The 17,500-nt window shown below is 43.5% G+C and overlaps 2 protein-coding genes across 2 annotated transcripts in view; both read right to left on the bottom strand.

The window, feature by feature from the left end:
* Nucleotides 1-1,277, bottom strand: part of LOC146319616 (mediator of RNA polymerase II transcription subunit 27) — an 8,738-nt gene extending 7,461 nt beyond the window's left edge. The window contains exons 1-2 of the mRNA XM_084730170.1: nt 1,047-1,277; nt 400-544 (exon numbers count right to left, since the gene is read on the bottom strand). Of these exons, the coding sequence (XP_084586296.1) occupies nt 400-544; nt 1,047-1,249 (348 nt within the window). The 5' untranslated portion in view covers nt 1,250-1,277. The remainder of the gene's footprint in view (nt 1-399; nt 545-1,046) is intronic.
* A 10,729-nt stretch (nt 1,278-12,006) lies between these two features.
* Nucleotides 12,007-17,500, bottom strand: part of LOC146319617 (stromal interaction molecule 1-like) — a 9,340-nt gene continuing 3,846 nt past the window's right edge. Inside the window, exons 3-4 of the mRNA XM_084730189.1 lie at nt 12,418-12,548; nt 12,007-12,319 (exon numbers count right to left, since the gene is read on the bottom strand). Coding sequence (XP_084586315.1) covers nt 12,146-12,319; nt 12,418-12,548 — 305 coding nt within the window. The 3' untranslated portion in view covers nt 12,007-12,145. The remainder of the gene's footprint in view (nt 12,320-12,417; nt 12,549-17,500) is intronic.

The raw sequence follows: 17,500 nt of genomic DNA on the forward strand, positions 1-17,500 counted from the left end.
ATTGAGTTTGACTCCCCTGAGGAAGAAAGACGTTAAAATTTTGAGTCCTAATAGTAAAACACACTCATGTAGGCTGAAAAGGAAGTTTAGTTTGGTGCGCTGCACTGAAAACAAAGAATGAATCACTTAACATTCATGTTGAACATCCAAATATAATTAGACAGAAAAATAATCTCAGTCGGGGAGAGACATCGTCGGCAGTTAGCCTGGGTACTTTGTAGACTTGAAGAAAATAACCTCTTAGCAACTTAGCCTGGTTACCAAGTTGGACCACTTGTAGGCCTGCAGAGGTCAGCCCATGTTAGCATGTTAACGTGTTGCCATGGTTACCTTGTTGGACCACTTGTAGGCCTGCAGAGGTCAGCCCATGTTAGCATGTTAACCTGTTGCCATGGTTACCTTGTTGGACCACTTGTAGGCCTGCAGCAGCTGTGAGTAAAGTGGAGTTTTGTCCTGAACTGGATCCAGACTGAGCAGACCGCTGTTATGGAGAGGATGAGACTCTGAGGGACGACCCACCAGACCACTGAGACGCTCCAACTCGCTGAGACACAGACAGGTGAAAGACAGACAGGTTATTGATCAGAGTCTTCATGTTATACCGACATACTGAAAAACAGAAACTGTAACAACTTAACCGCAACAAACTGTTCACAAATCTGTCATTTTAATTCATCACAGTCATCAGACACACCTGACAGGTGGACATGATCTGATTGATCCACAGCAACCTGATCAATCAACAAATCAGGGTTCAACATTAACTTGTTCAATTAAAATGTTCAGCAGATGTCCACATTTTACCAGCCAATTCATAGATTAATTTGATTGGCTGCTGCTAATTTGAACCTTAAACAAAGTATTGATCTGTAGTGACTGGTTTAAATTCACCTGATCCGTCACTGGGTTCTCCACATCAAAGTAACATCAGAGGTTCTGAAGTTCTCCATATTCACACTTAAATCAATAGATATGTAAAACAGTTCGGTGGGATGAGCAGCTGCAGTACAACGTAGATTCTGATTCGCTCGGTGTGCTGAACTCACTTCAGGTCTCTGTTGACCGCCTGCAGGTTGTCCTGGAACTCGGCTATAAACTGCTTCTCGCGGCCCTCCAGGGTCTCCCGGTTCTTCATGCCATCCTTCAGGGACTCGAACACGCGGCTCACGCTGGAGCGCAGCGCCTGAATCCCGCTTATAGCGTGAGAGAAAGCGTCCAGGTTCACCCCGACGTTCACTACGTCCGCCATCTCCTCTTCTGTTTCTAATCTGCTGCTGCTGCTGGCGCTCAAATATGACGTCACACACTTCGACACTAGCCGAGAGCAGCCGAGTGCAGCCGAGTGCAGCCGAGGGGGATCAGCAGGAACAGAAGACCTGAAACTGTGCACTAAATCACAGTTACTCCATCAGTCAGTAAAACAGTCAAAGTACAAGTTACTGTCCATGTTTGGTTAAATGTTCTCACTCGCAGAACACTGAGAACATCAGTTCTTGTCAGTAGCAACTCAGATTAAAGAACATGAAACGTTAACAGAGCTAACATGAGCTAAGTAGCTTTTTAAATTCATTTGTACAACACAGTATTTATAAAGACAACTGTTCTGTAAACATACATGAATTAAAGTAGATTTTAAAAAGGAAAGTAAACCAAACCACACACACACACACATAGTGCATTAATATATATATATATATATATATATATATATATATATATATATCAATATATATATATATTGATATATCAATATATATATATATATATATTGATATATCAATATATATATTGATGCATATGCAAGACATCAATCCTTCTTGTTCTGCTGTTTGAGCATCTCTTCTTGTGAATATGAAATTTCCCTAATAACAAAATTAACTGAACAAAAAACATAATGTCCTTCTTCTCAACATCTCGACGTCTTTGTCCTTAAATTCATTTGTTCATCCAGATTTTCTTCCACCTAAAACATGCAGATGACAAACAGATCGTCTTCTAGTCCACAAAACAATATTGAATATGAATTAAAACCTTTCTAGTGTTTTCTTTACTGGTTATATCTGATGTATCATTTTAAAAGAGACTTCTTCTACTTTACTATTAAGACTAAATTTATCCCAAACCAGACGGATTTTCTTCCAATCAATTTCCCCTTAAAGCAAGAAAAAAAAAAAAAAAAAAAAAACTTGCATTGCATAATATTACTGATATATTTATTTGAGCATTTAGTGTTGAAGTATAATTTTGACTGATGATGATGGATCATAAAGACGCTGCAGCAGTAAAACATCAAACTCTGTGTAACTGGAAACCTAAAGTGAGAGAAGAAACAACATCAACAAGTTATTTAACTAATAAAATACCAGAGATGATTTATTTTTATATTGAATGTTCCTGTTATTCCAGATGTTACGGTTAGTTGGTGAATATTATCTAACAGCTGAGGTGGAAATAATATGAACATTTTCTGACAAATACATTTTTGATCTCATTTGATTTACAAACATTATGTCACACATGAAATCTGTCACCAAAACTCTGATTTTAATTGATTCTTTAAAGATTTATATATTTGAAATATGTGTAATTAGTTCAATGTTTTGCTGTCATTTATTATTATTTTTTGTATTTCTAAACTCTGTGTGTCAGAAAACAGCTTCTTGTCCAGACGAGAATTCACAACTTCAAACAATTAAAATCCTTCAAAATCTCAAACTAACAATATCTACTGATAAGCTAGGTGTAAAAATTGTGCTATAATAATCATCTTTGTTTTAAAATATATTTATTTTATTTATTTATTTATATTTAAAAAGGCTCAGCTGTACACTAAAGACTCCTGTCTCACTTCCTGGTTTAAAAAAGGCGGGACTACAGTTCAAACTGCTAAACCTCATATTTCTATCAGATGTGTCTCAACATGTCAATTCTGTCGTCCTTCTAAATCAAAGATCAATAAGAATTATGGTTTAAAATGTGTATTTTGATTCACATTAAGAGACTGAGACACTTAAAAAATATAATGGCTGATCGCTACGACGACGCTGTGAAATGAAAGACGTTGACTCACTGACGTTACTCTCAGTTCTCTTTAATAATTGAATAATGTGTTAAAAATGAGTTTAATAATAAAAAAAATAAAACTTGGACTCGCTCCTGACGTGTTCATGAGATCAATGTTCATACAGATGTAGAAAATGATTTATGTCAGCAACATGTCTGCGATATAAATGATTGATATTATTATTACATTATCAATAGAGGTTATAAGTGGCAACATTGTAACAGAAAGGTTTTGATTTTACAGTTAATGAAATAATCATGAAACATGTTTTCTATCATAAAACTTTCTGTCTGTTTCTGTTGATGTTGAGGGCAGAAACACAACTGACAAGAGTGTAACAGGATTAATTAATCAATTAATCGAGAAAATAATTGATCATTAATGGATGAGACAGATTAATGGACACTGAAAGGTTATTTTCAGCCCTGAGTGACTTTAATCCTGTTGAACAGTTTAATGAACGTGATCTTTATTTCTTGTTAATGATTAAATTCAGCTGCTGTTAATCTGTCTTTAACAGAGAGAGAGAGAGAGAGAGAGAGAGAGAGAGAGAGAGAGAGAGAGAGAGAGGAGAGAGAGAGAGACGGAGAGAGAGAGGGAGAGAGAGAGAGAGAGAGAGGGAGAGAGAGAGAGAGAGAGAGATTTTTCAAACCACTTTTATTTGCTCATGACTGTTACGAACTCAAAAGTACAAAACAAATAAAACTCAGCAATGAACTGAACAAAAAAACATGAAATAAATGAGACATCGTCAATTCAAAAAAAGACCAAAAACCAGCTCATCGTTCTTCACAGAACACAACACTTGTTTAAAGCACCAGATCTTTTCAAACTCATCCACATTATTTGTCAAAAAATAGAAACTGAAATCAGTTTTCAGACGCACCTTCAACATACGTTTAAAAATCATCGTTGCGTCAACATCAAATGAATTTTCAAGCTTGTTTTTCCGGCTGAGATAAATTGCCATTTTGGCTTGACCCAGCACAAAATTTAAAAGCTGACACTTCATTTTCTTTTTCCTGTTGTACCTGTAACCCAGTATGAACATGTGATGTGAGAAAACCTCATCGAACAAAACAAACATGTGAGTCAAACACTGAAGTAGAGAGAAGAGACGACCACACTCTAAGAAACAGTGGAAAACTGTCTCTCTCTGTGGACAGAAAGGACAGCTATCAACAACATTTGGATTGATGACAGAAACAAATGCATTGACAGCAACAGCACCGTGTAGAACCCTCCACTGTAAATCACCAACCCTCTTTGTTATCGGTGGTTTATAAAGTGTTCTCCACTCAGGCCTCTGAGCCTCCGTCAGGGCCAGATGAGCTCTCCATGGACTGTCAACTCTCTCTTTCAGTTTGTTCTGGTTCAAACATTTCACTAATAGATAATACATTGTCTTACCTGTCATGGTGCTCAGTTTGTAATCAGCAACATTATTCAGTTTTAACAGAAAACCACCACATTTAAAAACAGGAACAATTTTCACATCAGGAACAGGATCACTAACATCAGGCTGAATCACACCGTCACAATAAGCAGCAATCAGTAACAGTTCAGAGTCAGTTAGCTGCTGTTTCCAGCCTCTCAGCAGGAGGCTGACCACCCTGACCGACCTGATCCCCAGGCGTGAGGCCAGACCTGTGGCTTCATCCAGGTGAGGGCCACACACCTCCACCACACGGCCCAGTGTCAGGATTCTGGCCTCACACAGTTTCTGGAGCACGGTTGGTTCTGCTTTACACCGGAGCCGAATCCCGTGAACCACCGGCTCCCTAAGAAGCCAGAACACCGAATCACATGTGTTCAGTCTGTCCTTACGGAACATTCCCCATACTTTAAACAGTCCTTGATAAAAGCATGGAAGGTCGTCCAACTTACATCCATTTAAATCCATTAAAAACAGAGACTCAGCCAGACCCAGCCCACCACACCTCTCCAGTATGGCATGAGCTACAGGTCTCCAGACCAGGTCCACAGGTCCAGTCAGGAGTCTCTGGATGAACTGGAGCCTGAAGGCAGCGCCTCTGCTTGCCAAGTGGACAAGCCCATGTCCTCCTTCCTCCTTGGGCAGGAAGAGGACGCTCTGTGGGACCCAGTGCAGACGGTCCCAAAAGAAATCCACCAAGACCGCCTGCACTCTGGACAGCAGGTTTGAAGGAGGGTCCATACAAGCCAGCCGATGCCACAGCATGGAGGACACAAGGTTATTGATGATCAGGATCCGACCTTTAAAAGACAGTTTTGGTAGAATCCATTTCCATTTTTTCAAACGGCCATCAACTTTTTCTAAAAAACAGTCCCAGTTTTTGGAAGAGAAGGTCTCATCACCAAGATGAACTCCCAGATATTTGAGTCCTCCACTCTTCCACACGAGGCCTCCAGGTAAAACCAGTCTATTGATCAGTCCTTTACCTACTGCCAAGGCCTCGCTTTTTCTCCAGTTCACTCTAGCAGAGGATAGTCTACTAAAGTTAATCACAGTTTCATTTAAAACATCAATATCATGTTGGTTTTTCACAAGAACAATGACATCATCAGCATATGCAGACAATTTGAAACAATTACTACACCCAGGAAAAGAAAAACCTGACAAAAATGACCTTAATTTGTGCAAAAAGGGCTCTATGGCCAGAGAGTACAACATCCCAGACAGGGAGCAGCCCTGTCTGACTCCCCTCTGAACTCTGAACGGAGCGCTTAAACCCCCATTAATCTTGAGTACACTCTCAATGTCACTGTACAAGACCTGGATCTGGGCTATGAAACCAGAGCTGAATCCAAAAGCCTGCAGCGTCTGCCACAGGTACTGGTGTTCAACTCGGTCAAAAGCCTTTTCTTGGTCTAGAGAAATCAGACCAAGCTCACAGCCCAATGAACCAGAGAGGTCCAAAATGTCCCGAATTAGAGTAATATTATCAGATATCAACCTGCTGGGTACACAGTATGTTTGGTCCACATGAATGACCTGCTCCATCACTTTTCTCAATCTTGTTGCCAACACTTTGGACAGCAGTTTATAATCAGTGCACAGTAAAGACACAGGACGCCAGTTCTTAATGTCCTGCAGGTCTCCCTTCTTCGGGAGGAGGGTGAGAACAGCTCTCCTGCCGCTCAGTGGCAACCTCCCCTTTCTCAGACTGTCCCTGAGAACAACCAACAAATCTTCACCTATAACAGGCCAGAAAGTCTTATAAAAGTCTGCAGGAAGACCGTCAATCCCAGGAGCCTTCCCACTCTGCAAGCTCTGCAGGGCCTCCTGTAGCTCCTGAGCAGAGAGCGGCGCCTCCAGCTCTGCATTATCCTCCTCAGGGACCTTAGGAAGGTCCTCAAAGAAGGACAGCGCCACCTCTGGTTCGTCCTGGAACTCAGTCCTGTAGAGCTGTTGATAAAAACCAACAGCACACTGACGAATATCAGCTGACTCCTGCAGCAGCAGCCCAGTGTCAGAGCGCAGAGAGTGTATCAGCCTCCTCTGGCCATTTTTACGTTCGAGACCAAAGAAAAAGTGAGAGGGAGCGTCCATCTTAACAACATTCTGAAAACGTGATCTGACCAAAGCACCCTGAGCAGAAATACCCAGCAGGTCAGACAGAGCTGATTTTTTGCTTTTGAAAACTTCAATATGTTCTCGTTCTCCTGTGGAGTCTGCTAGAACCTGCAGCTCCACCACTTCTCTCTCCAGAGCTCTCATAGATCTGGCCATGTCCTTTGTGACATTGAGAGTGTACTGTAGGCAAAGCTGCTTGATCTTAACTTTGCCTACATCCCACCACTGCTGTAAGGAGACAAAGTCAGATTTGGTTTGTCTGTAGTTCAGCCAAAAACACTTGAAAACATTTCTAAAAACACTGTCAGACAACAGAGAGACGTTGAAGTGCCAGTACGCACTTTTACATTTTACATCCTTTATAAAAATTGAGCACTGTACAAGAGAATGATCAGAAATACCAACCGGACTAATAGCACAACTTTTAAATACATTAATATGATGTTCAAAACAATAGAGACGGTCCAGTCTGGCCAGGGATAAAGAGTTATCTCTGGAGTGAACCCAGGTGTACTGACGCTGACTTTTATGGAAATGTCTCCAAACATCACACAGTTCAAAAGTTTCCACAAGCTGAACAAAACACCTTCTAGAGGCAGGGTGAGGTTCCTGATGGTTCCTGTCCAAAACAGGGTTTTCTGTACAGTTAAAGTCTCCGCCCACAAACAGATACTCCTCACTGTCACAGTTACTAAGGACATTTTTTAACACATCCAAAAACAGCAGTCTTTCTGAGGCCACAGCTGGAGCATAAACATTTACAAAAACCATTTTAACTTTTTCAAATTCAGCACACAGTTTCAGCAGCCGACCTGGAACTATTTCACTGATAGTACAGGAAAGAGGTGAGAAATCTCTAGAAAAGAGAATACCAACCCCCCCACTGTTACTGCTCTTATGACTGAAAAAAGCCTCCCCACTCCATTCCCTCCTCCAGTCAGGTTCAATGTCAGCAGTGCTGTGAGTTTCCTGAAGGAAGATTACATTCAATTTCTTGCACTCGAACAGATTAAATAGAGAAGCTCTTTTAACATCCTCTCGAGCACCGTTAATGTTTAAAGAACCCAGCTTAATGTCACACATATTTAATATAAAGCTGCATCCCAACAAAGACAAAGCAAACAAATGAAAGAAAAACACAGCAAACTTATTCATCATTGGCTATTTGGGCTCGAACCTTCTGCAACAGTTTCTTTAACCTGAAAATCTCTGGGTCAGTGAAAGATGGCTGCCCAAGGCTTCCTGCGTTCTTCATGAAGAACCGGACTGAGTCATGAAAAAGCTGCAAGTCTGGGAAAAAGTCTTCGACCTTCACAGCCCTCAGCCCCTTTGTTTCTTTTAGAAAAGTTCTGATTCTCAGGAAAGAATAACCGCTCTGTGGTTCAACCTGCATGTTGTCGTCCTCACAGTCATTAACTTGTGAGTTCTGTGTGTTTTGTGTGTTCTGTGTGTCAGTGTGTGTGTTCTGTGTGTTCTCCTCTGACTGAGAGGAGGAACACTGTGGACCTGTCTTTGACACCTTCTTAGTTTTTACAGTATTGTCTTTAGTTTCTGTTTGTTTCCTTTTCACAGGCAGCTTCATTAACTCATCATCCATTACAGTCTGTTCCTCTAACACAGACTCAGCCACTCTGGTTGCTGTGTGTCCCGTCTGTTCCTTTAACTCCTCCTGAACACTGAGCTCCTCCTCATCACTCTCCTCATCATCCAACTCAACATCATCTGAGTTCATGTGGTCACTGTCTGCTCCGTTCTCAGCCCCCTGTGTGTCATGTTCTGTGTTCTGTGTGTCGTTCTGTGTGTTCTGTGTGTTCTGTGTGTCTCTGTGTGTGTCTTTGTGCGTTGCGTTCTGACCGGCGGCTGTGACCGGCGGCTCCGCCGCGGACGCAGCCTGACGGTCAGTCGCTCTCTCTGGACACGAGCGGACCAAGTGTCCCTCGGCCCCACATCCAAAACATTTTAACGTGTCAGACGTTACATGAACAGTATAACCAAAATCATCAATGCGGAAACTGAAAGCTAAGTTCAGTTCCTCGCTGTTCTTGAGGATCATGAACACCTGTCTTCTGAAAGACATTACATGCTTGAGGTGCGGAGATTTACAGCCGAGAGGGATCATTTTAATCGGAGACACCAGCTGTCCGTGTCGGGCCAACTCCTTCTCCAACATCTCATTTCTCAGAAACGGGGGCACATTGGAAATAACAACTTTTTTAGCGGGGCTAACAAGAGGAATGACGGGAGTCAGTGTCCCCTGAATCACGACTCCGCTTTCAACAATCTGGTTCACTTTATCAGTGCAATCCAGAAAAATGACCACAGCACTGTTCATCCTGGAGGCAGATTTAATGCTGCCATAACCCACAACTGCACCCACAGCTAAGCTGCACTCCTCCACCGACACACCGACAGCCGGAGAAAGTTTGATGGCGTGTCGGCGAGTCAGCCTCTCCAGCCCGGAGACGCCGCGCACCGCCATGCCCGGCTGTGTGGCTGCGGCGGCAGCCGCCACCAAACAAACAACAAAAACTTAACAAATAAACAACAAACACAACTCTGCTGACAGAGAAGAGATGAATAAACTCATAGAAAAACACACAGTGGAAGAAAAATGAGCAAAAAGGGTTGAAAAACTTACACACTTTCACAAACGCTCTCTGAGACACTCGCCCAGTCACTCTCAGCACACACTCAGAGAGAGAGACAGAGAGAGAGAGAGACAGGGAGAGAGACGGGGAGAGAGAGAGAGAGAGACGGGGAGAGAGAGAGACAGGGAGAGAGAGAGAGAGAGAGAGAGAGACAGGGGGAGAGAGAGAGACAGAGAGAGAGAGAGAGAGACAGGGAGAGGGAGACAGGGGAGAGACACAGGGAGAGAGACGGGGAGAGAGAGAGACAGGGAGAGAGACGGGGAGAGAGAGAGAGACAGGGGGCGAGAGACAGGGAGAGACGGGGAGAGAGAGAGAGAGAGACAGGGAGAGAGACGGGGAGAGAGAGACAGGGAGAGAGGCGGGGAGAGAGAGACAGGGAGAGAGAGAGACAGGGAGAGAGACGGGGAGAGAGAGAGACAGGGAGAGAGAGAGACGGAGAGAGAGAGAGACAGGGAGAGAGAGACGGGGAGAGAGAGAGACAGGGAGAGAGACAGGGAGAGAGAGAGACAGGGAGAGAGAGACGGGGAGAGAGAGACAGGGAGAGAGACGGGGAGAGAGAGAGAGAGAGACGGGGACAGAGAGACGGGGAGACAGAGAGAGAGAGAGACAGGGAGAGAGACGGGGAGAGAGAGAGAGAGAGAGAGAGAGAGACGGGGACAGAGAGACGGGGAGAGAGAGAGAGAGAGAGAGACAGGGAGAGAGACGGGGAGAGAGAGAGACAGGGGGAGAGACGGGGAGAGAGAGAGAGAGAGAGAGAGAGAGAGAGAGACAGGGAGAGAGACGGGGAGAGAGAGAGACAGGGAGAGAGAGAGAGAGACGGGGAGAGAGACGGGGAGAGAGAGAGACAGGGAGAGAGAGACAGGGGGAGAGGCGGGGGAGAGAGACGGGGGAGAGAGAGAGAGACGGGGAGAGAGAGAGAGAGAGAGAGACAGACAGAGAGAGAGACAGGGAGAGAGACGGGGAGAGAGAGACGGGGGAGAGAGAGAGAGACGGGGAGAGAGAGACAGGGAGAGAGAGACGGGGAGAGAGAGAGACAGGGAGAGAGAGACAGGGGGAGAGAGAGACAGGGGGAGAGAGAGAGACAGAGAGAGAGAGAGAGAGAGAGAGAGAGACGGGCAGAGAGAGAGACGGGGAGAGAGACAGGGAGAGAGAGAGAGAGAGACAGGGAGAGAGAGACAGGGAGAGAGACGGGGAGAGAGAGAGACAGGGAGAGAGAGAGGGAGAGAGACAGGGGGAGAGAGAGAGAGAGGGAGAGAGAGACACAGAGACAGAGAGAGATGGGGAGAAAGAGGGAGAGAGAGAGAGAGAGAGAGAGAGACAGGGAGAGAGAGAGACAGGGAGAGAGAGAGAGACGGGGAGAGAGAGAGACGGGGAGAGAGAGACGGGGAAGAGAGAGAGACAGGGAGAGAGAGACAGGGAGAGAGAGACGGGGAGAGAGAGAGAGAGAGAGAGAGACAGGGAGAGAGAGAGAGAGAGAGAGACAGGGAGAGAGAGACAGGGAGAGAGAGACAGGGAGAGAGAGACAGGGAGAGAGAGAGAGACAGGGAGAGAGAGACAGGGAGAGAGAGAGAGAGAGGGAGAGAGAGAGAGAGAGAGAGAGAGAGAGCGAGACAGGGAGAGAGAGACGGGGAAGAGAGACGGGGGAGAGAGAGAGAGAGAGAGAGACGGAGAGAGAGAGAGACAGGGAGAGAGAGAGAGACAGGGAGAGAGAGACAGGGAGAGAGACAGGGAGAGAGAGAGAGAGAGGGAGATGGGGAGAGAGAGAAAGGGGGAGAGAGAGAGACAGGGAGAGACAGGGAGAGAGAGACAGGGGAAGAGAGAGACAGGGGGAGAGAGACGGGGAGAGAGAGACAGGGAGAGAGACGGGGAGAGAGACGGGGAGAGAGAGAGACAGGGAGAGAGACGGGGGGAGAGAGAGACAGAGAGATAGAGACAGGGGGAGAGAGAGACAGGGAGAGAGAGAGAGAGAGAGAGAGACACAGGGAGAGAGAGACAGGGAGAGAGACAGGGAGAGAGAGAGAGAGAGGGAGACGGGGAGAGAGAGACAGGGGGAGAGAGAGAGACAGGGAGAGAGACACAGGGAGAGAGAGAGAGAGACGGGGAGAGAGAGAGACAGGGAGAGAGACAGGGAGAGAGAGAGAGAGAGAGAGAGAGAGACACAGGGGGAGAGAGAGAGAGAGACAGGGAGAGAGAGACGGTGGAGCGAGAGAGACAGGGAGAGAGAGACAGGGAGAGAGAGAGACAGAGAGAGAGAGACAGAGAGAGAGAGAGAGAGAGAGAGAGACAGACAGAGAGAGACAGACAGAATTATTCACTTTCCTTCTGTTTCTCTCCTTCCTCTCTTCCCTCTCTTCTTGTTATTTTTTCTTGTTTTGGTCCTACTCCCGTCTTTTCTCCTGAATTTCTTCCCTTCCTGCTTTCTGTCCTTTTTTCTCTCTCCATTTGTTTTTGTTGTCTGTCCTTTTCCCGCCTTTCTTTCCATCCTCTTCCCTAAAACCTCTTTTCATTTTATAGTCCTTTCTTTGTCTGTCTTTGAGTATTTTTCTCTCTGGCGACTCTTTCTCCTCCTCCATTTCTGTTCTTTTTTTTCTGTTTTATTTGTTTTTCCTTTCCTTCCTCTCTTTTTCCCACAGATAAATCTTTTACTCTGATGTCTGTAAACCAACATTAATCCCTTAAATTGCTGTTTTTTTGAATGGGGTTTGGTGTGAGCTGAGCTGATGATGTATAAACAGAGTAAATAAATGTTGGTTGTAAACACTGTGATGAAACCTCACGTCTCTCCGACCACTTCTCTTCTGTTTGTGTCCATTTTTGCTTCAAACTGTCGACTTTGTTTACTTCATGGTTTATTTTCTTAATTTCCCAGAATGCCTTTTATACAAACAGCAGCAGTTCTTCAGTTTGGTGAGCGTGAACCTCCGATGTGTCCTCACCTTCAGAGCTCTTCCAGGCCGTCCACATGTCCTCCACGCTGATGTGCAGGTCGGCTCGGTGGAAGCTGCTGTGTTTGGCTTTGGGGTCGTGATACTTCAGATCCTCCCTGAGAAACTGAACAGGTTGTATTTAGTGTTAAAAAAAATAAATAAATCAGGTCATTAACCGTCTTCTGTTTGGTCAAACTGTCTGCGAGTCTTTCCCTGTCTCACCTCGTCCGTCTCGCTCGTGTCCACCGTCCCGTCGGCGTCATCGTCCATCAGTTTGTGGATGCTGCAGATCGCCTCGAAACTCAGCACCGAGTTCTCATCCTGACAGAGCGGCTGATCGATCGCACACAGATCTGCAAAAACATTATTATAATTATAATTATTATTATCACTGTTACTGTTGGATGCAGGTTACTAAAGAAACATTTTTATGACAAAATGATATTTTGTAAAGAATTTATTATCTTGTGCAAACGAACCTGAGATCAACGTGATCAAAGAGTAAAACTGAGGCAACATTGATTATTTTACTTTTAACAGATAATAAGAAATGAACTATGAATAGATTACATCATCATTTACAGGATAATAATTATTCTATAAATACATTTTAAACTTAAATTTAAAACCAAAATAATCTTTGTCTGTGCTCAGGTCGTCCCGCTGCACGAGCGTCTGAGTTCTGTTTAAGAAATGAATCCGAGCAGCAGGTAAAAACTCGGAGCCTCTGTGTCACTGTGATGAACGTCCACTTTGGTTCCCGGAGCCAAAAACAGAAACAGGACGAGTAAACATCCATCTTTTCTGGCTGCCATCTTTGTTTGGGTCAAAGAACGGAGACACGTCACAGACTGAAGTCCAGAGGACGGCAGCAGAGTGAGACACAAGGAGGAAGACATACTGACGAGTTTTACTTCAGTAAAGTCTGAAATACTCTGAATTCACGTGATTAATTAGGAACAAGTACACATCTATACAGAAAAATATACTTATAGTATCATAAAGTACTCAGTAGGACTTCTCACACTGAATATTCTTCAGGATTTCACACAATTCACACTTCTATGAGTCCTGCAGGGTCAACTGGTGCTTCTGTCCTCGAACATGTGACAACCAGCCTTTAGTCCCACGTTTCGTCCGTTTTCAGAGGATCACGAGTTAGCAAGCTGAGGCTAAAGTCAGCGTTAGCCACTGTGGAACGTGACGTATGAAAACTGTCATGAGGGCTAATCACGCTGCATTTAGCCCCAGAGCTAAAACAGCTGTTTTAATGATTTCTTCAATTGTTCACAGAAGTTTTCATATGATTATTTCATGTTGGAATAATCAGGAAAAAAAAGCTCCCAACAGACGCTACAACAACAACAAAATGACCCTACACTACCCTCTGTGTCTAAAACAACATCCAAACTCAGGGACCTGGAACATCTGAGGAACACCTGAACGCACCAGAACACTTTAAGGTTCCATAATAAACAGTCTGTAAGAAAAAAAAAACGTTTCATCACATTTCTCCACAAAGCAACATCTGTCTCGGCTCCTGTTAGCTTCAGTTAGCGGTTAGCATCCATCATCATCCGTCAGGTCACTTATCTGCTGCTGCTGCCACCATCACCATGACAACGGAGCAGCTTTAAACAGGTTGAGCAGAGTGAGATCTTCATTCATGCCTACATTTGGTCATTTCAGCCTCCAGAACGTCTGAGAGTCTCTGCATGATCACCCAGCTGAGTGTGTGTGTGTGTGTGTGTGTGTGTGTGTGTGTGTGTGTGTGTGTGTGTGTGTGTGTGTGTGTGTGTTTGAGGGTCCTCAAAAATATCTTTTTTGGTGAAAATTAAACTAAAGTTAAAAGCTAACTGTTAGCTGACTGTATGAAATTTAGTTTGGAGGCATCTGCTAATTAGCGGTGAGCTATCACCCACAAACTGTTCAGTTAAGACAGACAGTAAGCTAACTGTTAGCTAAAGCTGTCTTTAATCTCTGTCTGATTCACAAACAACGAGCTAGCAGTTAGCTGTAGCTCACTACAAGCTCTGAAGACAAACAGTTAACTAACTTAACTGTATAGCTGTCATTTAGCAGAACACAGAACAACTGCTAACATTAGCTACACAGAACAACTGCTAACATTAGCTACACAGAACAACTGCTAACGTTAGCTACACAGAACAAACACTGTTTTGGATGTAGACTGACAACATTATTTAACGTTGTAGTTTTATTGTCGTGTTTTTCTGCAGGCCTCAGTTCTTGAGCTTCTCCCTCTGTGACCTTTGACCTCCTCCACACTGACGGAGCTGCAGCTGATCCAGACGTCACATCATCCACACTGCAGAATAAATATCAGCTGCTCACACTGCAGATAACCTGCAGCAGTGTGTGTGTGTGTGGCGTCTCTCTAAGGACAGATCACAGATCAGACTGATCACACTCAACGTGATGACATCATGAATTCTAAATTATTTGAAATGATGAGTTTGAGAAATGAAATTCAGGCGCTGGCGAAGAGGCAAACGACTAACAACGGCAAAATACATCATTTGTCCAAGTGGTGTTGCCGTGGGTAACTATCCCACATGGCGTACGGCTCATGCACGCAGAGCGGACGGTGTCCTGACAGTTGTTTAGCTGAACCCGTCGGACTCATTGATCCTTCATCTGACCGAGGTCTGTGTTAGAATCTGCGTCCTCGACCGCGGCTCTGAACCGTCAGCGGTCTGACTGCGCCGTGGCTCGATCACATGTTAACATGTTACTGAAGGCACACATGGATCTAAAACAACAGAGAACCAAAGGAGTGAGGAAACAAAACCAACCACGTCCATCGACACAAAAAATCACTGCTGCTGTTTTAATGCAAGATGGAAACAACGCAGAGACGTAACGAGAACAATGATGCAACACGTAACATGTAAGGAGAGAAAGACGTAACAGGATGTAAGAAGATGAATCAGTGATTCTTCTTGACCTCTGTGATCCAAACAGAAGCTGCTAACAGACACTTCACTTTTAATGGAGTCTGTGTGATAAAATGTAAACAAATATAAAAAACGTGTGTCTCAGTTTGGTCTGAGGTTTGAAACAGGAGCTCGTTCAGGCTGCGTTCACACCAGCAGACCTCTGCAGCGTGTCACTGGTGCTGTCAGTGGGTGAAACCCGACACTGAACACATTTGAATCTAGAACAAAAGTATCTCCAGGAGCCTCCCGTTAACCCCTTCATCCAGATGAAGTTTCCACAGCACCACAGAAGAAGACAGAGAGGTACAGAGAGCGACAGGTGAGTTAAAGGTCTGAGGATTAACATCAGCAGCTGTGAGGATAAAAATACACAGATAATAGAATTAAAGAGGACGGAGGTCGAGTCAAAGTCACACACTGAACATCAGGCTGAACACAGCAGGACAACTTCATCTCCCATCATGCACCTTTGACACCACAGAGTGACCTAATTAGATCAAATGAGAACCAAAACCAGAACATCCAGGTTCTGTTCCAAGAGAAATAAAAAGCTCAGACAGACTGTCGTCTGCAGAGACACTAAGAACTAAAAGATAATCTGATAACAGAACGTTACTCAGCTGCAGCTGCAAAACTTCATTTTATTCTACAATTCACAGAAATATTATCAAACTCACAGGAGAAGCGAAGTGTGAGGCAGACAGCAGATGAGTTAGAATAAAGTGACTGACTCTGTTTGAAATGACGACATGATTACATTAACTTAAAATCTATCCTGAGAATAAATCTGATGTGACTCACGGTATAAAAAAAGTCATACATTCAAGAAAAGAGGCTTTAAAAACATAAAGATTTTGGAAAAAAGGACCCAGAGCTAACGTTATCAGAGTGGCTAACATTAGCAGTGTGGCTAACGTTAGCAGTGTGGCTAACGTTAGCAGTACTAGCAGCAGCAGCAGCTCCGCCTGCAGGTTTATGTCTGTGGTCACATGTTTGTCCAGTCGAGTGAAAATATATCAGCTTATTGTGTCACAACATTCAACATTATTTTCATTTCATAGATTAAAACGCTGCCAGACCGCGCTGGTTTCATGAGCTGTCATCTGCCCAACTTTGCTCATATAAACCTCTAGGGTTGCCTTGGTGATCGGGGCAGACACGCCAGGCGAGAGGGGCTGCCGTCTGATGGCGCCGCAGACCCGACTAGTGGCAGAAAATCTTAGAAGCAACAGATAACTGGCATCAGTCAGTGCTTCACCTTTTCAGACCAACGAGGATGAATGAAATATCGATAAATGGTTTAAACGACTCGCATTTCTGGTGCCGACTAGCGAAGGTGGGGACATTTAATCGTACAGTCGACTAATCAATAAGGTCAGACAGTCACATGGATCCCCGATCAGAGGACATTAAAGTTTTTTTCTGTGTATTTTTTTTGTTTGTTTGTTTGTTTGTTTGTCCTGACGCCTGTTGTTTATGATGTTTGATGTTGCAAATGGAGCTACTGTGACGCAAGAATAATATCAGGCTTGTTCTGTCAATAAAAGTATCAATCAATCAATCGACGTAGTGCTGCACAGATCTATTGTAATGAAGTATTTTTATTGTACACTGAGTGCAGTACTTCATTATATTATCTCTACAGCACCGCAGTACGTCACTATAATGCTGTTTCCTCACACACTGTTCTTGTTCGTATCACAGCTTTGATCATATCTGATTGATTATTCCAACCAAAGTCTCATCATCATGACTTTAATTAAAAAAAAAGATCATTTTTATTCATTCATTCGTTTACTTATTTTCTCCCTCTTATATAAATAACATGAATTACCACATTTCATTCAGCCTTTACTGTGTTTTTCTGCAGACGACCCCGAACTTCTGAAACTCAGACCCAAATATCTGCAATTTTTCAAACAGGCTCAAAATGAACGTGGAGATGATAAAAACTCTGCTGCTGGATTTTATCACAGATTTCATGAAACAAAATGTCATTCTGTCTGTGTTTGAACTGCACTCGAGAAAGTCCTCAAAACAACGTGTCCAGAGACGAGGTTCAAATAATGAACATGATTTTTAAAAAATAAATTCATAAATACAACATTGTTCTGATTGAATCATTGGGAAATAAAATAAAATAAAAAACTTACAATAACAATAAAATAAAGAGAAAATTATAAAAAATAATATAAAACAAAAAATACAATAATAAAAACTTAAAATTAAACAAGATAAAAATAAACAAATAAATAAAATAAAATAAGGGCGTCTAAACTGACTGTAATATTATTATTATTATAATTATTTAGGTTAGCATTGGGTAGGAAGTGATGTAACTCTGG

The sequence above is a fragment of the Lutjanus erythropterus genome, chromosome 11 (assembly GCF_056507025.1).
Source record: "Lutjanus erythropterus isolate fLutEry1 chromosome 11, fLutEry1.hap2, whole genome shotgun sequence".
NCBI classification, from domain to species: domain Eukaryota; kingdom Metazoa; phylum Chordata; class Actinopteri; order Lutjaniformes; family Lutjanidae; genus Lutjanus; species Lutjanus erythropterus.